A 25,320-nucleotide genomic window follows, 5' to 3' on the forward strand; every position below is an offset into this window, starting at 1 on the left:
TAATAGACTTACATTCACTACATACATTTTGGCTATTTCCAAATGGCCAAAATGTATGGGATTGGAATCTTGGAAGTGTTTTTTCATGGTACCTATCTGACTTCCAGTCAAGAAAATTTCTAATCTCTTACTATCTGCAAAAGACAAACTTTTGCCTCTATCTCTAGGAATATGTTTACCATATTACTTATGAGTGTAATCTTTGAATAGACAGATTGTTCTGTGGGAAAAGGATTATTGAGCATCACTAGTACATTGGGTACTAAACCTTAAACCTCAAAAGTTGGGTCTCCTTGGTACTGACATCAAACACAGTATACGCTGGATACGGTGTTTGATGTCAATATCTGGAATAATGTTTGCTTTCTTCATAGAAGTTTTAAATGTAGACATCTTTTCAAGGAAAGTCCAGAGGCTCCCTCCTGTTACATTATAAAAATTTAAATTGGAATGATGTTTCCCTATCTCAAAAGTTTGGAGATTCTCATCCTGTGTAAATATCAGAAATGATTGTCTATTTGATATAATCCTTCTAGCATGTCGTACTTGCTGCTTTAGGTTAACTTGTGCCTTGTATTTTGTTTCTCTTTGAATTATTGGTTGTTCATACTGATGGTGTACTGTTACTTTCTATACAAATATTTATTTGCTAATTTTCAATACAGTAAAATACTGTGCCTAATGTGTTTCATTGTTGATTACTATGTCAGAGGTTCCATTAAAACTAGGACACTCTCTCTGAGTGGATACATCAGTCTGAACAGATCACCTTTGTGACAAAAGCAGTTAAGGAAAATGTAATTGGGAAAAATGAGATGAGTAAGAAACAGTGAAAGTTGAGTTTTGATTGCAAAAAAATAAATAAATAAAGTAAATTAAATTAAAAAAAAAAAGGTTTAGCTCATTAGAGATAGAATTAAACATCACTGAAGTTTAAACTATGATCATATATTTGTCAAGTGGATCTTATATATTTTGAGAGATTTATCTTTTCTGCTATAAAATCCGTTTCTTCTTGCTTTTCAAGGAAAAGCATCATGGGTGGTGTTTAAGGTTAGGTTGAAATTGGAAGGGACATAGATTACAGTAATCAGTAAACTATAAACATGAGAATTTCACTTGGTTCCTTCTGCGGATCTTAGCCTTAAGTGTCCTCTTTCCCTCTCCAGCTTTACATGGAATATGGTGGTAGTAGGATTTCTTCCTTGAGGTTCTACAAATATACATGATCTTGGGTATTTGTGAGATGTGGAATGTTTTGTAAGGTTTACCTTTTTTGCGTACAGTTTATTCTGTTTCCCAGAAGTCACCTAAGGCATTGCCATTAGGTCCAGACAAGTTCACTGGTTAGTGACTGGTCTGCAGAATATCTGTCTAAAGCTGTGAAAAGAACAAATGCTGAAGCTTTTAGTTTTTTCTGATGTCACTCTGAAAATATCACTCATTTTGCATGCTGGAAAGAATGACAAAAAATAAACTGGGACATTGTTTTGGAGTTCAAACATAGTTTTTTGGTTACTCACAGTAAGCGTGGGTAGTAAACAAGTTACACTGCTTGATACAGGACCACCTCCTTGCTTATTGGAGACCCAAAATAGGTTGAAAAAAATTCCATATATGGCCCCTTGAGTTTGATTTTCAGATTCTGTAACATCCCTTAGCCATCCACAATATGGATGTACTATGGATTTATGATCTTTCATGAATGGAACTCATTAAAAAAAAAAAAGTGGTATTACACTGAGCATTGAAACGGATTAATATCATAGAGGCAATTTTCCCTCGGTGTTGTGATTTATGCTATAAGTTAAACTCTGCTTACATCATTGATTCATTCCTACATATTTTTATAGTTTAATGAAGGAATTTAATGCTAGGGATTGTAATACAGTGTTACTAACAGGCCCAGTCTTTATCATACTTTAGCATACACCTATAAATGGTTGACTTGAACATCACTTCCATCAGTATTATCAAATTCCAAGTTTTATCCTCATTTAGAGGAGTACAAATTCTGTGTTCTGTCTTGAGTATTTCAAGAGGATTATCTGCAGGCTTTCTATTATGGCCCTTACATTATCAACAGTGATATCTTCAGATTGGTCCAAAAGTATACATGGGATTTAATGAAAAGTGATTACCATCTGGTTTGCAGCAAGATAAATTTTCAAGATGACAACTTGAAAATAAAGATATGATAAAAGTTTTGAAAAGAGTCAGAGTTGAATAACTTTCAGATTACTCAGTTACACAAATATCACTAGTGAAAAATGAAAGAGTTGGAAAACAAGACATAAACCTTGGTTATTGAATGCAAAAACCAAGAAAACATATCATCAGTTTATCTACAGGCAACTGAAAAATCAGACCTCTGGTAGACAATGGAGATTAATGAAAAACAGTGCATGCAAATTATACAGAAATTCTTTCATAATGAAATAATATAAATTCATGAAGAATATTGAGAAAAATATAGGGAAATTTTTGAAAAATATGGAGAACATAAATACATTACGAATAAGTGGGAGAAGAATGCTTATAAACAGAGAAAAGAGCATTGAAAAAAAAAAGAATCAAATATCATAAAGGGGATAATAAAAAATAGAGATAAGAATTTTTCAGTTTTCCAGTTATAAAACATCGATTGCTCTTTTAATTTTTTCAATCACTGACTGATCTAGGATTGTTTTTTTTTTGTTTTTTTTTTACTTTATATTTAGGTTTGGTAATTTCACTGTTATTGTTTATTCCATTACATAAGTCTTTTGAGATATTTCATTTGTCTCTTAGTTATCTGTATAAAGTAAACTCTGTATTAAACCTTGTATAATTGAATTATAAATTTCAGACCAGCCTGGTTCCATTTTTTGCCACCACTGGTGCTATACCCCAATATTTGTTATGATTTCTTTCTTTTGTATATGTAGAATTGCAACTTTTGACTTCTTTTTTTTAACATGATTTGTTTTTAACTTCCCTCTGTATATTGCAAGTGTTCCAATTAAAGTAATTTGTAACAAGTTAAAGGCATGAAGGTTGATGTGAAATAGTTTTATTTTGTTTATACTTTTATGTTAAATGCAGTACTGAGTATATTTTGTTTGATTATTAAAAATTCTACTGCATTCATATTCTTACCATAAAATATTGTTTTTTATAACATATATCCTTGAATTTAGAGGTGGGAAAATATTGCTTATGTAGGAGTGGCGTATACTCCAACAATGTGCCTGGTAATACTATTCTTTTTTAGTGTGGTAAAGTTTTGGTCTGAAAATAAAATTTGCAGATGTTCCATTTTCGAAGATGTTACTTTGTATATATATCATGCTATCCTAAAAAGTCTTGTAAATTAACAAGTGATGTGACTTATTTACTTCCCCTGAAAATGTGTTTATACAGTAGTGAACAAATTAATCTGAACACTCACACTTTAAAGAAAATTTTAATTTTGCAAGAAAATAAGTACGAAAATTAAACTCCAACTTGACCTAATAATTTATATGTGCTCTACTGTTCCTAATAAGTTCATTAATTCGCTTAGGCATGAACTCTACTAATTTAGAACACATTTTTCTTATTTCTGCATCTCAAAACCTTACTTTTATAATGGATTGTATTAAGTTATCCTTTGTATCATAATTTATTTATCCAAGTCTCTTTTTTCACTATGGCTCACAAATTTTCAATTAGGTTAATGTCAGGAGAGTTACCTGGCCACTGAAGCAATTAGATGTTGTGATTTTTGAGGAACACTTTTACTTTTTATGAAATGTGGCATGGAGCTAGATCCCGTTGGAGGATAAGTTCTTTGTCTTTCTGGATCTGTGGGACCACTCTTTTCCCTAATATTTTTATATATTGGTCACTTTTCATCATGCCGTCAACGGGTATAAGTGATCCTGGACTGTTATGCATAAAACAACCCCAGAACATCTTTTTAGCTGGGTGTTTAGGAGCTTGTTGAATGGGCAGGCGAAGTTTTCTCAGCTGCTGATTTGTGGACATAGGGTTCTCCCCCCCCCCTACCCTTGGACAAAGAAATGGCTCTCATCTGAGAATATGATCTTCCACTTCTCAACAGTTCAATCTCTGTACACTTTTGCCCACTGGAGCCTTGTTTTCTATATAGCCTTCATCAACAGTTGTTTCTTTTTTGGTCTGTGCGCAGTCCTCCATGCTTCCGACAATCAACAAACTGTCATGTTAGAAACATTAATCCCACTAGCTGCCAAGTCTCTATTTAAGTCTACATCAGATAATCTTGGATTCATTTTGTTTTCCAAATTAGTAAACTATCTTGAGTAAGTGTAGTTTTCCTTTTTCACCCACATTTTCCTTTTCTGTCAGGAGAAACAGTACCTGTCTCTCTAAAGCACTTTAAAATTATATTATCAGTACCCAAACCAACACCACACTCATTAGTCTTTGAGTCATGGATGTGTGCTAAGGAAGAGTATATATTTTTGAATGCTTTTTTTGAAATGCATCCATTTTATAGCTACACAAAATGAATAAAACACTATGAATGTCAACTTCTTTACACTATTAAAAATGCACATCACTATTAATAAACATTGTATCATTGTAGAGACACTTAAAACACACAGCAAAGGCAATATAATAAGGACAAGGTGTTTCATTTTGGAGTGCAGAAATATAAGGCTGTGTACTATATTGATGGCACTGTACTATAGGAAGTGGATGAGATTCGAGATCTGGGAGTGATGGTTAACATTAGACTGAAATTTAGAGGGCATACTGCAAGTGTTGCAAAGACTGCACATCATATTGTCACTATTATAAGAAGTGCATTAACATATAGGGACAAGGTGGTTGTGCCACTGTATGAAGCACTGGTCAAATCACTTAGACTATTATGTTTCAGATTTGGTTACCTGGTTATTTTTGTTGTATTCTATTTATTTTATCTGATGTTCCTTTAATGTATGTAATAGCTACAGTTTTATTGTAAGCAAGATTATTTTTATTAGGTGCAGTCACGTGAAGAATTTTGTTGTTTTGCTGTATTTTGGATGGTATTGCTGATAAATAAAAACACACACAACACTTTGTAAACAAAATTAAGAATGTCACACTTGATAAAAGTGATTTATTGATCAGTTTTGACATCTCTGCCCTTTTCACAAATGTCCCAAACAATGACAATTCTTCTTTTATAGGACAAATTCCCACCTACTATTGCTGCACTCTTTGTCCATGTTCTATTTATTATGTGTGACAAAACATCTTTTACCTGCAAAAACAAGGCATAACTATGGGCTTGCCATTATCCTCCTCCTCAATTGCTAAATTTTATATGAGAGCTTTTGAACATTGTGCTCTAGATTCCTTTACTTTAAAACCCCAAGTCTGGCTTAGGTAGGTTGACAGCATTTTCATTATCTGGTCCCATGGCCACCAGACTTTAGACACCGTCCTCAGCAACCGAAATGAACAACACAAATCCATACAGTTCACAACTGAAATTGAAACGCAGAACACACTTCCGTTTCTAAATACACTTGTCACATGTCTTCCTTCCAGCAGTCTTTCCTTCACTGTTTACCATAAGCCTACACATACTGGCCAATATATATACACATGAACTCTTATCACCATCAACATAAAAACTAGGTGTCATTAGCAAACTAAAAAACAGGCTTTAAGGATTTACTCCAATGAGCAAGTACGAATTAAAAGTTATCAGCAATACCTTCCTAAAAAACCGGCTACAGCAAAAATACTATCAACAAAATTCTTCACAAGATTGCACCTAATAATAAAAATACACTTGATTACAATAAAATTGTAGCCATTCCATACATTAAAGGGATATCAGATAAAATAAACAGAATACTACAGAAATACAACCTTTAAACCTCCTGCAAAATTAAATAATTTATTCAAGTCCTCCAAGGATCTACTTACTCCCTTGGCCCACCCTGTAGTATACCATATTCAGTACACCTGTAATTTGCCTTATATATGTCAAACTGGACACAATTCCTATCTGAAGATAGGAACATAAACAACACATTAAATTTAATAACTATGATAAATCTGGGCTTTCTGATCATGCCCTGAATACTCTACATAGAATTGAATGGAAAGGCATCTGTTCTTTACATCACACCAAAACTTAGTACTTAAAGTAATTAGTATAAACACAAATTTAAAGAAGCCTCAGAAATTCTAATCAACCACCCCAATCTTAACAATAATGTTGATCCAAAAATTCCAAGAATATCAATGGCACTTATTCTACCAGCATAACCTTTTGTTCTAAACATTCATTATAAATTATAATTAAGACTAGTAATACAGGATATTAATCTTAATATAACAAAACATTTATGCTAAATTATTGATTAGGCCATATTATGTATTAATATGAATTTGTTCTCTGACCATGCTATAAATAGGATATAGATTTGATGTAGGTTTTTTTTTTTTTTTTTTTTTTTTCTGCTTGAGGTCAGGCCAGTAGAATAATGGTTGAGCAAATCAATGTTACTTTAGCATACTGTTTGAAATGTAATGTAGCTTGTCTCTTTGTGTGTGTGTGCATGTGTGCTCCAGCTGATAACCTTAATATGAAGGTCGAAACGTCGGGAAATTAAAGTAATTATTCTTAATATGATTGTAGTCTCCATTTATCAGTATGAATTTAGGTGGAATGAACATGTTCTTGACCATGTAGGGAAGGAAAAATTAATTCGTTTGCATAGTTGTACTATTATTTGTCAGATCTTCACACTGTTTTTCAGATAAAACTGCATTGTATTTCTATTAATTCTTTGTCCCTATTTTTATTTCTTTTTTTTTAACACCAGTTTTGCCATACACTAATAATATATGAGAAGAAAACCCATTTCCTTGAGCAGATATTTTGATAAGTTAGGTAACTTTTGCTATGTTGTCAGGTTACATATATATCAAATAAAAAAGTATCAGGAGTAGTTAAGGAATTAGCTGTTTTTTTAGCATGTAAAATTACATTAAAAGAACATCGTGCTTTTCTCTTTTAGTGAAACTTCTCGCTATACATCATATGGTATTTGTTTAGAGAGTAGTTTAGCCCATTGGATTTTTCACTTACTCTGCTATATTTCCTGCGATTTGCATTGTATAAACAGCCCCAGTCTCGTCAACACCTGAACTTCTAATTCATTTCCTACCTATATTGTCATGTAAACAAACAATGCATGCCACATTTTGCATTTATTGATGGATAAGCAGGAATAGCTTTATTTAATGTTGGGCTGTAGTTTTGTTTATCCTGCAGTTTGATTGTAAGGTCACAGCATTAGTACATGTCTCTGATAGCTACTATAGACAGCTGATCTGTCTGACAGCTGCTACTTACATGCGTGTTACACATACATATTTGAATCATTTCCCTGTATCAGACTAGTTTTCAGAGATGAAATTCTCAGAAAAATAATTTTTAAGAATGAAGTTTTGTTCATTGCAGTATTTTTCAGTAAAGTAAGATATACATTACTAACTTATAGAGTTGAAAGACTTCATTAGTACTTTAGTACTAATAAAGGATGAACGTATGGGCAGAGCTTTTGCCTTTTGAGTAGTGCGAACCAAGGCAAACCCAATACCAAAGATTATATTGTCATACACTCTGTAGTAAAATTTTTGAAACTTTTTTTTTAATGTATCTGACTAAAAAATATGGCTGGATCCATAATATCCTTCATTATAATATGTAAGATATAAATTGTTCAATGTTAGGTTTATGGCATTTTTAACCTGTATTCCACATTTGCTCACATATGTTTGAACTCACTGGTAATATCAGCTATGTTTTTTATTGTTAATAATGGATGGGGAGGGAGGGGCTATTGAAAACAAGATATGCATATTTCCTTACAATAGCTCTAATTTTAAATACAAATATTAGACTGAACTTTATTTTTTGACCATATATTTTGATATTTTTCATTCTTTTATAATCATAGTTTATTAATGCCGGAACAAAATAAAAGAAACTTCCATATTGTAATATAATGTTTGTTTTATCATTAAAAAAAAATGATTAATGAATACACAAAATTGTAACAAAACATAAGCAGATACAATACTTATATAACCACATTAATTTTTCCAAGTAGATATGAATTTTTCCAAGTAGATATTATCTCAGAATAATTATTATATTATGTTAATTGTGCCTAATTAAACTTAACTGAAGGTGCATAAGTTCACCATTCTAAATTAACTTATTATTAATTTAAAACTTAGTTAAAAATTACTTTACAGAATGAATACTCAGTTTCTGCACTCATATGGTTTTATAGAAAACAAGCAAATCTTTAGACATAATCACAATCCAACATTTATAATAATTTACAATACTACAATTGTATGGTCTTCTCATCTTTTCACTTTAGTTTCATTCTTTTAACTGGTTTAAGTTTTTTTGTGGGGGTAGCCATTGGCTGAGAAAGTGTTAAGGATGTGATTTAGTTCAGTGGTTAGGGCTTGATCATTTGAACAGATAAGTTTTGCCCTGTTCTGTTGAATAGTGTCTTAATAACTCCATATTGTTGTGAGGGGGATTGTTGGTGAATGTATCTGCCTGTATGGGTGAGTTTTCTATAAACTGAGAAAACCAAGGTTCCATCAGGTTGGCAGGTGACTAGTGTGTCTAGGAAGGGGAGGATATTGTTTTTCTCTTTTTCTAGGGTGTTGGTTGTTTAAGTGTGTTAAGAAGGAGAGGAGTGTATCCAGGCCATGTGGCCAAATAGCGAACACATCATCAACGTAGCGAAGCCATATGATAGGTTTTTGTGGGGCTGAGTTTAAGGCTTTCTCTTCAAAAGTCTCCATAAAGAAGTTGGCCAAGGGTGAGGAAAGTGGTGAACTCATGGCTGTTCCCTCTATCTGTTTGTAGAATTTTTCCTTCCAAACGAAATAGCCTGAGTTCATTGTGAACTGAAATAGGGCTGAGATATCGGGAGGAAATTTAGCTTGGATTAGCTCTAAGGTTTCTTTGAGGAGGACATTTGTGAATAAGGAGGAGACATCAAAACTGACCATTATGTCGGAATGTAAGGTTTTCTGTACTGGCTTTGAAGTGGGCTGAGTTTTTTTTTATGTGTGATGGTGTATTGCCAGTATAGTTTGAGAGCGCTTTGGCTAAATACCATCACCATCCCCTACATCCGAGGCACCTCGGAAAAAATCAAAAAAATCCTAAAAAAACATGACTTAACCACCTGTTACAGACCATATAGACAATTGGCATCCCTTATCCGCTCCGCAAAAGACCAACCACTTCCCCTAGACCTACCTGGTGTATACCAGGTCCCTTGCAGCTGTAAATTGTCCTACTTTGGCCAAACAGGCAGGACAGCAAATATCATAATCTCAGAACACAAGGACTACATCCGATTTCACTAGTACAGCCACTCTGGGCTTGCAGACCATGCTCTGGATATCCGCCACAGAATAAGGTGGAAGAAAGCCACAGTAATACACCGCAGCAAGTTCAAATATGAAAGACTATTCATGGAATCAGCCTCAGCCCTTAGGAACATGCCAAACCTCAACAAATTTGGGTGCATAAGACTGCCCCAAATTTCGGAAACATATATCAGAAGAACTTCAGCCCAAAGGCCATTAATTTCCAATATAGCCTGCCAGGGGCAGGTTATATTGGTAATTATATTGGCACCATCAGGACTTTAGGAAAACGGTAGCTTCCTTGCTTCGTTTCTCATTTGCTGTTATGTAGCACTTGCGTGCACCTGTTCTTTATTTTAAATTCCCAAGAAGCTGGCAACGTGATGTTGCCGAAATATCAGAAAGTTGTTTTTAATTTATATTTCTAGTGTACACTTCAATTCCTTAATTATTAGTTATCATGTTTAACCAACGTATAAGCCTTTCAACAAGAATTGCAACTACATTTAATTTGCAAAGATAAATTAAGTTGCACAAATATGTTGCCTGTGATAACTTATTTGTACACTATGGGGAAAAATTTTCCATTTCATAGTGCAAACTTTGGTTTGCTGTTACTTCACCTAAACATAAGAAGATGAAAGCAATGTTTTTGGGCTTCAGTTTTCTTTGTATTTGCATGTTTATTTGACATGATTCCATGTTAATTTTAACACTAAGATTTCACATTCCAAACAAAAATATGCTTCAAAGTGACCTTCTTTTCATTTATTTTCTTCATTAGTCATTTTGTTTTTCTGCATATATTATAATAGTTCCCTTTTTTAATGAAATTTGTGATACTTCCAAGAGCACTAGTGTTGTGAGTGTAGGCTTTAACATGTACTTGAACATGGCAGAACGTCATTCCAGGGGACTCTATTATGCAAAAAAAAAAAAAATCCATTATCCAAAGATGTCACATTCCAGTCACCTGAATTCACTACATTACCAGTTATATTAAATTAGACTTTATAAGTTTTCCTGTTTTTTTGTCTCACACTGTTGGCAACTAAATCAGAATAGATGGGATTGGATAAGAGATGAGTTGGATATGTGATTAGTTGTCAGATAGCAGTTGGTTTTGTTTGGGGGGGGGGGGTATCCTGAAAGAGAAAGGGGTCTGTTTTGGGACCATTATTGGTTAACTTGTATGCCATTGAGACTGGGACAGGCTTAACTGGAGATATATAGAGATGTTTTAGCCTTGCAACATCTGAGTGGGCAAGTGAATAGAACTACCAATTTAATTTTGCAAAGTGTAAGACATTTGGAAGACCAGGTGACCAAATCTGTACACAGCAGTCCATATGCAGCCTGAGACCTTGTCTCAGGCTGCATATGGACTGCTGTGTACAGATTTGGTCACCTGGTTTTTGAGGGGGATGAGGATATCTTAGACAAGATCTAGAGATGGTTCACTAAGGCAGTGTCAGTCCTATGGAATGTGGGATATGAGGACAGTTTGTAGAAATGCAACTTGCACAGCCTTGTGAAGAAGAAGATGAAAGGATATGATTGAGATGTATAAATTGGTGAGGAGTTGCTACCAGATTAATGTGGAGGAGATTTTTCATAGAATAGAAGGAGAAAGGGGTAGTGTAAAAATAATAATAATTTAAAATTGATTCTTTTTACAATTGTTTCTCTAGGTTAGTATATTAGTTTTACTTTCGTAACACGTATGATCATCACTTGCGATGTGCCCGTTATTGATTTAAAAATGAAATGTAAAGCATTTGAACTTGATGTACTTACTAGATTCTGATAGTTTGTAATAATTTCAGTCTTCTTGATGTAATTCATATTTGTTAAGTGTTGAGATATCTTTTGTGTTTTATAAAGACATTCTCTTTGTTGCTAATGATGACAACGTGTCAGCTATTACTACACAACTTCTCACTTGCTATTTCATTGAAATGTGCATGCTCACCGATGAGATTGATGGGTGATTGACAGCTGACAGTTGGCACTAGTAACAAGGAAAAACAAGTAGAGAGAGAAAGGGAGAATGAAAATTTGAGAATGGCAACCAGAGAATTTTGTTCTTAGGAAGTTTTTAAGAAAACATGACAGTCAGGAGAATATTAATATAAGATTCCAAAAAGGAATCGTAGCGATGTGAATCTTTAAACTGGAAGTGTTGAGACTGTCAGCAAGTGTTTAGTAAATAAAATAAAATATTGGAATTGATGTTCTAATTCAATATTTGAGAAAACGCTGAATGAAAAGTTTCGTCTTCTGTCTTAGATGCCGGATGCCAGATCTATTTATTTTTCTATGGGGAAAAGCAATAGAATTGCCGAAATCTGAAACTGTAAAGGGCTTAACATGAAGAGCTCTACTTAGATGTGTTGTTTATGAATTAGTAGAAGAAACTGTCTTTTTTCTGGTATAAAAATTAGTAATTTGTGCATCAAATTGAGCTGCTAGAGGTAAGAATATTTAGTGAGACAGATGGAATAATATTGTATGCTACATAAGGAAGATTAAAAAAAGGTCCCATGGAAAAGAGGAAGAAAATTTTATTTTTGGAAAGGGTCTAACAAAGAAACTGACTGTGATGAACATGTTGTTGTGAAAAACAAGGTGTTTAGTCTAGTAGACATGATTATGTATATGTTAAACAACCCAATACTAGAATGAGTCAGAGAATGAATGATTTTATTTTTTTAGGACAAGAAAATCTCTAAAGTGTAGACTTATTTTAAGGACTTGGATCCAATTAATTGTGTAGTTATTTATGTAATTTTATTTAAAATGTATATAATACATTTCTGTAATATAATTTTTATAAAACATGTTATCTCTTAATTTAAACAATGTATATAATGTTTTAGTTTCATTAAATGTTAATATTTGTTATTTGGTACTCGAGTCAATAATTTTCCGGATTCTAAAAGAAATAGAGTTAAAAGTTATTGCACCAATCAGAATAAACTCTTGTCAGAATAAACAATCTCTTGACAGAGATTAAAAAAAAATGATAAACAGTAGAGCAAGGCCATCCCTGGAAGCTGTATAAAGAGGGCATGAGCATGGGAGTAAGGAGCAGGTCTTTGCATGAGAGTGATTAGTGAGTTTAGTACATTGCTTGAGAGTGTGATGAGTGCAGAAAGTATGAATTGGTATAAGGCATGTTTCGATTTTTTTTTCTGTGTGTGTAAGAGAGAGAGAGGTGATCTTTTTTTTTAATCGTTTAGTGCATCCTGCTGCTCTTAGAAATTTCATTTCTACTTATATTTATTCTTTGTTGGTGTATTTTTTTTTTTCATTGTCTAGGTTAGTATATTAGTTTTACTTTCGTAACACGTATGATCATCACTTGCGATGTGCCCGTTATTGATTTCATTGCCATATAATGAATTTAGCTAAAACAGTGAATATTCTTAAGCTTTATTTCTTTGTACTAAATCTGGTTTAAACGTGTTATTAGTCATTCCTGTAATTTTGGTGAATTTATTAATTTTATGTTTTTGATCTCTTTCTTCAGTGTGGTTTATATTACAACCAAGATAATTAAATTTATTAGTTTGTTTGGTTGGCTTGTTATTCAGAATAATTTTGCTTTTTATTTGTTCTCTTAATTGAATTACCATAACCTTTATTTTTTTTTTTTTCAGAAACTATTTGCATTCCATATTTAGTAGCAAGATTGTATAGAGCAAACTGTAGTTCATCTATATTAGCAATTAAGATTTGATAATCTGCACATGATATTGTATTTAATCTTTAATTTGATTCCAATTCAATTCATGTGTTATTTACAATTGCCATTCTTTTACTATCTCATTAATAATATATATATATATTAAAAAATATGTTAATAATTTAATAGATGTTAATAATAATAATAATGCACTTTTTTGTTGTGGAATCATGTTTTATTCCTACATTTTGCAATGACAGAGTAGTCATTCTCTCTACTAATATACAGTATAATCAATCTAGTATCATGCAAGATCTCCTGTTCATTGCTGTTGCATAATGTCATTTTGTTGCTTCAAAAAGTGCATTATCATCTTGCTTACAGAAGTCCTAACAACAAAAAAAAGAAGAAAAATTGATTAAATTATAAGAAATGTGCAGAACTGACTGGGGATTATGACCCAATATTCGTTTATTAGATATTCATGAGGCATATTTATTCAAATATGCTCAAATTGTTCATTAATACTAATTGGCCACACTGCTATATCAGTAGGATAAGATTTAGCTTGCTTGCTGGTAAGTACAGACTCTGATTGAAAATTTTCTTCAAAACCCTCTTTTGTTTCATTTACTTCTTTCTCTCCTACTATGTTTTCCACATTATTTTGATGTTCTTCATTTTAATTTTCGTCTCCTCCTGATACTCATACCAATGTTTCGCTTTCATTCCGAGAAGTTTGAAGTACAACTTCAGTTCTATGAAATTCTTCACTTCCTTCATTTTCAGAACGTAAGAAAGACAAAATTGTCCCCTTTTGACTATTTGGCTGTTTTAACTTTTCTGTGAGTCGTTTTCTTTTACCAGCTCCGCATTCAAACTTTCTTGGCATCATTATGTATATTATACTATCAAAAGCAAATTAATAAATATTTATTAAATCCAAAATAAACATATAAATAAATAAAATAATCATATTAAAAGCTAAAAAAATACAAAAATAGAAACAATAAAATCTTGGTTTTGTTAAAAATAAATGAGTAACAGTAAAATAAGAATAATAAATTCATTGAAAAATATATTCTTACTGACTGTGAAAACTACTTCTTTAACCATATAATTAGGTAAAGCATATTTGTAAAGCAGTATACACTTGTATACTGCTTTACAAATACTAGCCAAATAACCAAAGTTTCAGTTGTTATGTGTGCGTATGAACAACACTTAACCTCCCTACCAGCTGAGGTGGATGAAATAGCCAGACCACCCTAGCATTTTTCGTGGATCAGAACTTCATCAGCATTCTACCTTTTATCTTGTAATTACATGATATCCCTGAACGGCGATTTTAGAGCCGTTAACAGATTAACTGTGGTGGAGTGACCTCTGTGTTACTTGGAATTTCCTTTACTGTCCTACAATTGACCCTTTTTTGCTGCACAATTTATTTATATTGTCTCTTCCCGAAAAATAAAAACGAATTTCACATGTGTGAAAATAATCAACCATAAAATTATCTGAAATCAGCCTATGCAATGAATCTATTTAGTAATAGTAAATTTGCTGTCTTTTATTCTTCAAATCAGGGCAACAGATCAAGACCACTTTATGTCCTTTCACATTGCTGACAATATGTAGAAGAATTTTTTTTGCGAATTTCAAATGTTTGTTCAAATGTAAGGTTTTAAAATGTGGCTCCATAGAGAATGAGGCCCCAGCTTGTGCCTTATGGTAAATGCAGCCCTTGGCAGATGCTGCAGAAGTTTGTTTCAGGCCATTATTGTTTAATTTGTATGTTAATGACATTGGTACAACTTAACTAGAAATGTGCAAATGTGGCTTGCAGGAAGATCTGAATAGACTGTGTGAGTGGGTAAGTGAGTGTAGCTTCAGTTTAATCTTGCAAAGTGATGAAATTTGGTAGGCAAGGTTGGGATGAAGAGTATACAATTAATGGAGAAATTTTGAAGTATGTGGAAGAGATGAGAGATCTGGGGTCACTATGTTAAAATTAAGAACATCAGAGTGAATTATGGCAATGATGAGGATAGCCTTAACATTTAGAAGCAAATAGGTTATAGTTCCCTTGTATAAGACCTTGATCAGGCCACATATGGGCTACTATGCACATATTTGGTCACCTAGTTTTTAAGGGGATGTGGATATATCAAAGAGGGTCTAGCGAAGGTTTATTAAGTCAGTTTCAGGTGTATGGAATGTAGGATATGGGGACAGATTAAGAGAATGCAACTTGCAGAACCTTGTGAATAGAAAAGAAGAAATGTGATTGCGATGTATTAGTTTGCAAGGAATTGCTGCCAAATTAATGTTGAGATTTTTCAGGCAAGGGTAGAACAAGAGGCCACCTAGGAAGCTGAATAAGGAAGATGCAAGCAAGGGATTGAGGACCAGGTTCTTTGCATGGAGATGGTGAGTGGACTACATTGCCTGAAAGTGTGGTGAGTGCAGAAACTGTGCAAGGCATTTTTGCATGAGAGCATGCACATCTTGCAATGAGTCTTTTGACTTCATGGAGATTTGATGTTAATAAAAATAATATATGGTTCCTGTCAATCCTTTGTGTTCTATTCAGCATATGATTTCATGCAGTTTCTATTGTTTTATTTCTCTTGATTTTCTTTGTTTGATTTCTCACAATTTCTTTTGTTCTATTACTTGGCACCTCCTCTAATCAAGCTATTTAATTTAAGCCTCAGTTCTGGGAAAGTGCCAAAGTTCTCAAAATTAAACAGTCCTATACTGTTTAATTTGTATATTACTGAGATAAGAAATTATTTGAAGGATAATATTTAGTTGTTTGCTGCTGATGATGATGCAAAGATGGGAAGAATGGTAATCAATGAAGATGATATGGGGATATGTAGCATGATTTAAGTACGCTGGCAGTATGGGCAAAGGTAAATGGCAGCCAGTTTAATGTGGCCAAGTAATGTTATAAACTTTAGTATGAATAGATTACAAGCTCTGTGCTATGTTAATGGAACTGAGCTGCAGGAAATTGATGAAGCCAGGGATTTGGGGTGACTGAGGACAGGAATTTGAAGTTTAGAGGACAAATTGCAAAGGAGCTTATCTGATCATGTGGTTGCTGAAAAAACATGGTGACGAGCAGGGATAAAGAGATTATCATTCCCCTTAAGGCCACATCAGAACAACTGCACACAGATCTGGTTGCTTGGATTCTGTGGGATGAAGAAGTGATGGAGAGGATCCACAGGCAAGTGACAAAGATTGTGGCAAGTATGTGGAATGTTCCCAATAAGAATAGATTCAGATCTGTGGGCTTCAAAACTAGCAAATAGGCAAAAATATATATAAGTGTTAAAGAGGGTTTTATAGGATTGACACAAGATAGATATTCTTTTTTTCAGCACCTTACTGGAAGGGAGAGAACAAGAAATCATCTCTGAGAATAGTATAAGAGAGTAATAGAGTTAGGGCTATCAATGATATTAGCAGTAGTTTTTTGCTTGGAAGGGGGTGAATTGGACAATGGAATAGGTTGCCTAAGATATGAGTGCTTGATCAGTGAATGAGTCATGTTCAAGGAGAGGTATGATAGGTATTGTGTGAAGGTTTAGAGTGGATCTCTTGTGATGAGTCCAAGAAGTAGTAATGATAATTTTCCTTTGTTTAATTTCACTCAGTTTTGTTTTATTTTAATTTCTTTGTTTTATTTTTCTCATGCTTTCCTTTGTTTTGTTTCCTGCAGTTTGTCTTCTCATTCCTGCCATTTTCTTTGTTTTATGGGAATAGAGTTGGGGGAGTCAGTATTTTATAATAAAACTCTCTGGGTTTGCTGTAGTGAGCATCTACTGTACATAATAGAATAAACAAAGCTTGCGTGATTGGGAATCAGTTGAATTAATTTTATATAAAATTAATTAAATTAAAATAATTAATATTCAGTTTAATTAATTTAATGGAATAAAACAAATTAGCAGTATACATGAGTTTCTTCAAACCAGTTTTAACTTATAGATCTGGGGATTGGATAAAAAATAAAGCAGTTGATCAGAATCTGGAAACCATATACTGGCCACTGTATTAGAACCTTTATGCAGATCTATGTAAACATCACTTATGCAGTGTATATGCAAAATGCTTGACCATGTGCATCACCACATGTTCTAGGCAACTATTTAAGAATGCTGCTAGCCGTTAATCTTCAATAGTGCTGATCACTATGGGAAAAACAACAGACCTGTCGGTGCCTGTTTGTCTGGAGCCACAATTCTATACCAACAGTAGGCAGAGATTTTAGGGGAGCCCCATGAAGCAATGAACCTAGCTTGCCTTGTAAACACAACTCAAGGTTTGAGAGGTGGTGTCATGATGTGGTACATATTCTGTTGGTATGGAATGGATTCCCTGATATTGTTGGAAGGTCGGGTGTCCTTCCTCCAAGGAATATCTGAACATTGTTGCCGATCAAGGCCATCCTGCAATGTAGACTTTTTCATCCAGTGGGTGATAGTTGTTTCATGGATGACTGCTACTGTCCATTGCACAAGAATTGTTCAACAGTGGTTCAGCGAGCATGACAGTGACTTCTACCATCTTCCCTGGCCACCACAAAGCACGGATTTTGAACCCCATTGAGAATGTATGGGAATGTAAAAAAAAAAAAAGACAAGCCTTATAAACTTGAGAAGCTATACAGGCTTGTCCAGAGCAGGCATTTACAAACACTCATGTCTCCAGTGGGATTTGAACCCATGATCTGTTGGTTGGGGATGGGTATGCTTTCCACTCAGCCAACCAAGCTGGCAGAATTATAGAATTATAAAACTTTGTTTTTTCATCAGTTTTTTAGAATAGGTCAATATTTGTCATTCCTGTAAGAATTAGGTTTAATAATATTAATTCTTTATATTCCTGTTTACTTTTCAGCTGCTTCGTGTATTATCACAGTGTCTTCTGAGTAACAACAGCTCAGAACTTCTTCTTTGTACATTGAAAACTTTTTTGGATGTACTTGTGGATGCACCTCATTTACTTGAAAGTCATGTTCAGACATTAGTACTTCAATTGCTCTCCCTGATAACATACAGAGAATCAATGGTTAGTAGAATGATGCTCTTGTTTGGTAAATATCATTATAACAAACTACTATAAGGTCTCACAGTGAATTAATGAACATGTATCCTAGTAATAACTAAATTTAATTATCTTTAAAAAAGTTAATTAAATATGTGAATCCTACCCACAAAAGAATGTAAACCTGTCGTATATTTAGTACTATAGGTATGGTAAAAATTACATAATCTGGCAAGCCATTCAGGTCTCCAGTATGTAGGATAGGGTACCGTCGGAAGTCTCAACCACATTACAAAAATTGTCTGCCCCTCAACAGAAAAGAAGTGTGAATGTAATAGCATGAGAGGAAGAGTTGTTAGTGTATTATTGCCACGGTATGATAACAGAGAACTGAGGAGAATGGTAATAATGAAGGATGAATGGCATAATAGCCAGAATGTTTAGAAAGAGACTCCTCGGGCATATGGGTGTATGGGGATAAAATTGTGGCTGAAAGAGAGCTCTTTGTTGGAGGTGATCTACATTTGTGTGAGAGTAGTAGTATAAAGCTGCGGTTTCTGTTGAGAGAAGAGTGTTTTCAGTCATTGAAGCAATGATTACATGGTGGGACTTTTAATGTCAGCTACCAGGATAAGTATAAAATGAATGACAGTGGCATGAGGGATAGTGCTTCAGGATGGTCTCATTGGAACCACTGAAAGTAGTTGTTTTGTGGAATGATGGGGTAAGGAATTTTGGAGAAAGAGGATCAGGTGTAAGCTATTATGCTTATCCAGTACAATAGCTACTAGGGATAAAAAGACAAAGTTTATCCTTTAATGATGGATATTGCAGTTTTTGGAAGACAAGGAATAAAAGAGGAGAAGGGATATTTGGAATGAGATGGAGGTGAGAAGAAAGCTTAGACATTTAGTGAAGTCTTGCGTAATGAGCTGTTAAGAAATTAATTTAAAAAACAAGCATATAATAATACATGCTTTTTTTATTTTTAATTCTCATCTTTTTAAATCCATAATTTTGATTTATTTTCCTTTATCCTTTTCATTTATCATCATCATCAAATTCCTGCCATGTACCCTCAAGGGGGAGTGTACAGGATATGATAGTACTACATGAAATATTTACATCATTACTAACTTCCTATCTTCAATTTTCCTCCAAATCAGTCTGCTATTTGCCAAGACTCCAACATTATCAGATCTTATATTTCTATCGTCTAAGGCACTTTCTGCTCTTTATTCTGCTCAAGACTAATTTCAAATCCTCTGTACACTCTGGTGTCCTGCACCAGGAAGAAAACATCACTATCAACAATAACATAGTCAATGAGACTTTTTTTATTCATTGCATCTTCTCTCCATGTGAATTTGTGCACATTTTTATGTTTGAACATGGTGTTAGTAATAACCAGTCATGTCCTGAGCAGAAATCCAACAGGTATTTGCCTGTTGATGATATATGCTTAGATGATATTTCTATCATCTAAGCCACTTTGTACCGTATCAATCCACCTATATCTTGGTCTTCCTCTGGGTCATTTTCCTGCCAAACTGGCAGAGAGCACTTGTTTTGCTAATCTTTCCTCGCCCGTTCTGTTTAAGTGAACATACCACCTGAGATTAGCTCTGCTAATGCATTCCTAGATGCTGACAATGTCAAGTTCTTTCCTAATATCCTCATTTTTAATATGATATTGCCATTGATGCCATCTGTTCATGCCTATAATCTTTCTCAGAACTCTCATATCTGCAGTCTCTAGTTTTTGGTCAGGTGTTTTACTTCTGACCCAGCTCTCAGATCTATAAGTTAAAACTGGTTTGAACTCTATTCCATATGAACTTATTCTATTGACTTCCTACCATACCAGCTTTGTTGATTCTGTTGTCTATTTCCATATTTAATTTACCATCTTCACTAAAAATCATGGGGTGCTTAAGGGTCAAAGCTGTATAACTGAGAGGAGACCTCCACATAGCCTTTAAAGGAATGCGGAGAACTGACTAGGGCTTCTGACCTAATGTCCAATCTTCACCTTCTTGTGGTGTACCCTGTTGGGTATCTACCTGGATACTGACCGAACAAGGATGAGGGTGGTAATTTGGGATTTAGCTGACCAAATTGTATTCTTAATGGCTTAAACCAAAATACAAGATGATGATACAACGTGACAAAATTTCATGCCGGGTGGGGCATCGCCCGGTTAGACAAGGCCCCCGTTGTTTTCACCAGGAAATCAGGGCGAACAGCAAAAAGTCAGCTACAGGAACAAATCTGAAAACACATCCCATCTCAACATCTATCTATCTATCTATCTCAGTGGCTTTAACAGGCCTTTAAGGCCTGTTAAAGCCATTGAGATAGACAGCCCACAACCCTCCAAGCATGCTTGGATTTCGTAACCAAAATACGAGGATAGAATGGTCACCCCTGTGCCTCGAAGTATTCCTAGCTGTATCCTGTGTGTGTTCACAGGGCCGGTTTGCCTGCTTTCAGGATGAAAAACGCCAGATAAACTGGCAGAAAAAACCCTGCTGTCCACGCCCAAGACCGGCTAACTTGGCTATGGCTGAGGAAGATCCTTCAGATCCTCACGTCATCGACAGGAATCAACTCAACATCACCAGAGTTAATGATCGGTGCTATCAACATAAGAAGCCTGAATGACAAAAAAATGGAGCTAGCTGAGGAATTAGATAAGTACCAGATCGTCATAATAGGGGTGACTGAAACATAAAAAACAAAAACTGGTGAGATCTTTCTGAGCAATAAATACAAAATGTTATATTCAGGCAATGACAATCAAGGAAAAGAAGGAATAGCCATAGTATTCAACACTAAATACAAGAATAATCTTCTTGAATGGTAGGCAATCTCACGTAGAGTGATGTGGTCAAATATCAAAATAGGGAACTAGACGATGAGACTTATTTGTGCCTATGGTCCCACAGAAGGTTTCTGCTAAGGTAGAAGTGGAGGAATTTTTTTTAAGGCTTTAGAGAAAGCAACTGACACAATGAAAAAGGAAAAGTTGGTCCTTGTTAGGGATCTAAATAGCAGAGTAGGAAATGATTGTCAGACATACAAAAATATTTTGGGAAAATTTGGAGAAAAGAGCAAAGCTAATAATAATGGCAAATACCTGTTGGATTTCTGCTCAGGACATGACTGGTTATTACTAACACCATGTTCAAACATAAAAATGTGCACAAATTCACATGGAGAGAAGATGCAATGAATAAAAAAAGTCTCATTGACTATGTTATTGTTAATAGTGATGTTTTCTTCCTGGTGCAGGACACCAGAGTGTACAGAGGATTTGAAATTAGTCTTGAGCAGAATAAAGAGCAGAAAGTGCCTTAGACGATAGAAATATAAGATCTGATAATGTTGGAGTCTTGGTAAGTAACAGACTGATTTGGATGAAAATTGTACATAGGAAGTTAGTAATGATGTAAATTTTTACATCATTACTAACTTCATGGCAATAACTTCAAGGGTAAATGGCAGGAATTTGATGATGATGACTAAAAATCATGCCTAAGTAGCTGAATTGTTTTACTTGTTCCACAGGTGCTTTGTTCACAACCCAGTTGACATTTTCAACGATTCTGCCTAATTTCATTGTCTTTATCTTTTTATTGCTGACCTTCATACCATATCTATTACAACAGTTATTCAATTTAGTCAGGGAATGTTGAGGACTTGCAGCAGATTTATTTAGAAGTATAACATCATCTGCATAAAGCAAAGAGCTGACATTAACATCTCCAATTTTGTTTAATACCACTTTCCTTCATAATGTGATCTATATAGATAATGAATAACAGAGGGGATAATGTACATCCTTGTCTCACACCAGATTTAACATTAAACCATCTTCCTGTACTTCATTCAATTCTAACTGCTGACGTCCAACTCAAATAAAGACGGAGTACTGGTTGATATAATGCGCCCATTCACACCATATAAATGTAGCGTATTGAATAACTTCTCTCTTGGCACCTTGTCATATGCCTTTTCCAGATCGACAAAACTTAAATACAGATCTTTGTTATATTCCCATATTTTCTCAACTATATGTCGTAAAGTGAAGATCTGATCCTGACAGCCCCTATTTGAATCCAGCTTGTTCTTCACCAAGCGTTTCTTACACAATTCTTCTCAACCGTTTCTCAAGTATACTTGCATAAATCTTACCAAGAACACTCAGTAGGGAAATACCTCTGTAATTCTCACATTCTCAAATAAAACGCATTCAGTTTTATTTCCCTTTTTATATATGGGTACTATGAGAGCTCTACTCCAATCATTGGGAATTCGTCTGTCTGTCCAGGCCTTCTGAATGATGCAGTGCAGCCACTGTAAGACTTTTATACCACCATACTATTGAATATCATCTATTCCTGCTGCCTTTCCACATTTCAAGCCTTTGATGGCTTTTTCTACTTCAAGTATGGATATGTTTTACTGACTGTATGCCTGTTGAGTGTTTTTTAGCACTGTGCTATCACTGCTTGTTTCATTTAGCAATTTTTCAAAGTAATTACTCCATACTTCAATGATATCTTTTTCTCCTGTTTTCATGTCACCTTTATCATCTCTAACTCCTTTTACAGCACACTTTCCTCCATTTCTTAGCTTTTCCAACCTCCAGAATATTCTTGATATTTATTTTCTATGTTCTTGCCAAAGTCTTCCCATGACTTTTGTTTAGCTAGTTTTACGCAGTATTTAGCTTTCTTACATTTGTCTCTGTATTCTCTAAGAGCACAAGCGGACTTATTTGCCAGGAACCTTTTATATGCTGTCTTCTTTTCCTTCACTGCCTCTTTAACTTCCTGTATCCACCATAGAGTTCTGATTTTTCTATCCTTGCAGACAACATCACCACATACCTCTCTGGCTGAATCATTCAGGGTTTTCTTCAAGGCTTGCCACTGAATCTCTAAGGTTTGGTTCCTGTTCTCAAACTCCTTCATTTTTTCTTCAATAATCTTTGTGTATTTTAGTCTACAGTTCACATCTATGAGCTGCTCAACTTTCGTTCGCTTTAAAACTTTCTTACATGTTATTCTTTTCAATATGAAATTCAATTTTATTCTGCTCAAGACTAAATAGTGATCGCTTCCAATTTCAAATCCTCTGTACATTCTGATCCTGACAGCCCCTATTTGAATCCAGCTTGTTCTTCACCAAGCTTTTCTTCCACAATTCTTCTCAACCGTTTCAAATCCTCTGTATATTCTGGTGTCCTGCAACAGGGAGAAAACATCACTATCAAGAATAACATAGTCAATAAGACTTTTCTTATTCCTTGCCTCTTCTCTCCATGTGAATTTGTGCACATTTTTATGTTGGAACATGGTGTTAGTAATAACCAGTTCATGTCCTGACCAGAAATCCAACAGGTATTTGCCATTATTATTAGCCTTACTCTTTTCTCCAAATTTTCCCAAAATATTTTTGTATGTTTGACAATCATTTCCTACTCTGATATTTAAATCCCCAACAAGGACCAACTTTTCCTTTTTCATTGTGTCAGTTGCTTTCTCTAAAGCCTTAAAAAAATTCCTTCACTTCTACCTTAGTAGAACCTTCTGTGGGACCATAGGCACAAATAAGTCTCATTGTCCAGTTCCCTATTTTGATATTTGCCTACATCACTCTACTTGAGATTGCCTGCCATTCAAGAAGATTATTCTTGTATTTAGTGTTGAATACTATGGCTACTCCTTCTTTTCCTTGATTGTCATTGCCTGAATGGAACATTTTGTATTTATTGCTTGATAAGATCTCACCAGCTAACAGCTAGCTCCATTTCTTTGCATTCAGGCTTCTTATGCTGATAGTACCGATCTTTAACTCTGGTGATGTTGAGTTGGAGTGTGTTTTCAGATTTGTTCCAGTAGCTGACTTTGCGATGTTTGCCTTGGTTCTCTGCTGAAAACAATGGGGAGGCCTTGTTTAACCAGACAACGCCCCAGCTGGCATGAAATTTTGTCATGTTGTACCATCATCTTATATTTTGGTTTAAGCCATTAAGAATACAATTTGGTCAGCTAAATCCCAAATTGCCACCCCCATTCTTGTTCGGTCAGTATCCAGGTAGATACCCAACTGGGTGCACCACGAGAAGGTGAGGTTTGGACATTAGGTTAGAAGCCCTGGTTGGTTCTCCTCATTCCTTTAAATGCTATGTGGAGGTCTCCTCTCATTTATACAGCTTTGACCCTTAAGCACTCCCCCTTTTCATTTATTTGTTTTTCAATCTTGCCATTTTATCTTATTTATTGGTTTTGTAGGTTCACATTATATCTATTTTCAGTGCTATTATAAAAATAAATACCAAATATAGAATCCTTACCTCCAAATAAAGTCAGATATCTTCTAACTTCTGACTCTTTTTAATATATAAAATTCTAATTAATAACTATATATAATTAATACATATTAGAACAAATGATTTCTCATTTGTGCTATTAACATGCAGCCTACAGTTGGATACATAACAACTCCATTTCAGTTAAATAAGCTTTCATATATAATTTTTGGAGTAATGTTAAAATGCTTTTCAGAATATTAGATGTGGGTTCAAGGGGTTGTTGAAATGCATGTAGCCGGAAGTATCAGAAATAAAGAAAAGGAGTTTTTGGAATTGGGCAAAAATTATTGGCATCAGTGAGACCTGGTTGACAGAGAATGATCTAGTTACTATGATAGAATGTAAGGGATATTGTATTTTCAGAGAAGATCGAGGAAATAGGGCAGGAGGAGAGGTATTATTAATGATAGCTGAAAATCTTCAACCTAAAAAAATGGATGTTAAGGAGGATTGTAGATTTGAGGGAGATGGTTCGTTTGAGGCTGTCTGATGTGAAATAGAAGCCAATAAGACAAAATCTCTTGTTGGTTGCTACTATAGACCTAAGGTCCAGAGTAAGATATGGATGCCATGCATCAGCAGATTAGCACAATGAGTACAGAGCCAAGCAATTATCATGGGAATCTTCAACTATGAGATATATATTGGAATGAGAAAAGAGCACATGGCAAGATGGAAATGGAATTTATTAATTACTAAGAGATAATTACCTGAAACAAAACATTGTGGAGGGGAGACCAAGGGTTTCAGAGTGTTGGATCTAGTA

General features: G+C 34.4%; 1 protein-coding gene across 1 annotated transcript in view; it reads left to right on the plus strand.

Moving 5' to 3' along the window:
• Positions 1-25,320, plus strand: part of Mms19 (MMS19 nucleotide excision repair protein) — a 364,717-nt gene that overhangs the window by 329,777 nt on the left and 9,620 nt on the right. The window contains exon 23 of the mRNA XM_090393489.1: positions 18,026-18,196. Coding sequence (XP_090249615.1) covers positions 18,026-18,196 — 171 coding nt within the window. The remainder of the gene's footprint in view (positions 1-18,025; positions 18,197-25,320) is intronic.

This window comes from Typopeltis vanoorti, chromosome 5 (assembly GCF_054136105.1).
Source record: "Typopeltis vanoorti isolate ZY-2024b chromosome 5, IOZ_Tvanoo_1.0, whole genome shotgun sequence".
In the NCBI taxonomy this organism is placed as follows: domain Eukaryota; kingdom Metazoa; phylum Arthropoda; class Arachnida; order Uropygi; family Thelyphonidae; genus Typopeltis; species Typopeltis vanoorti.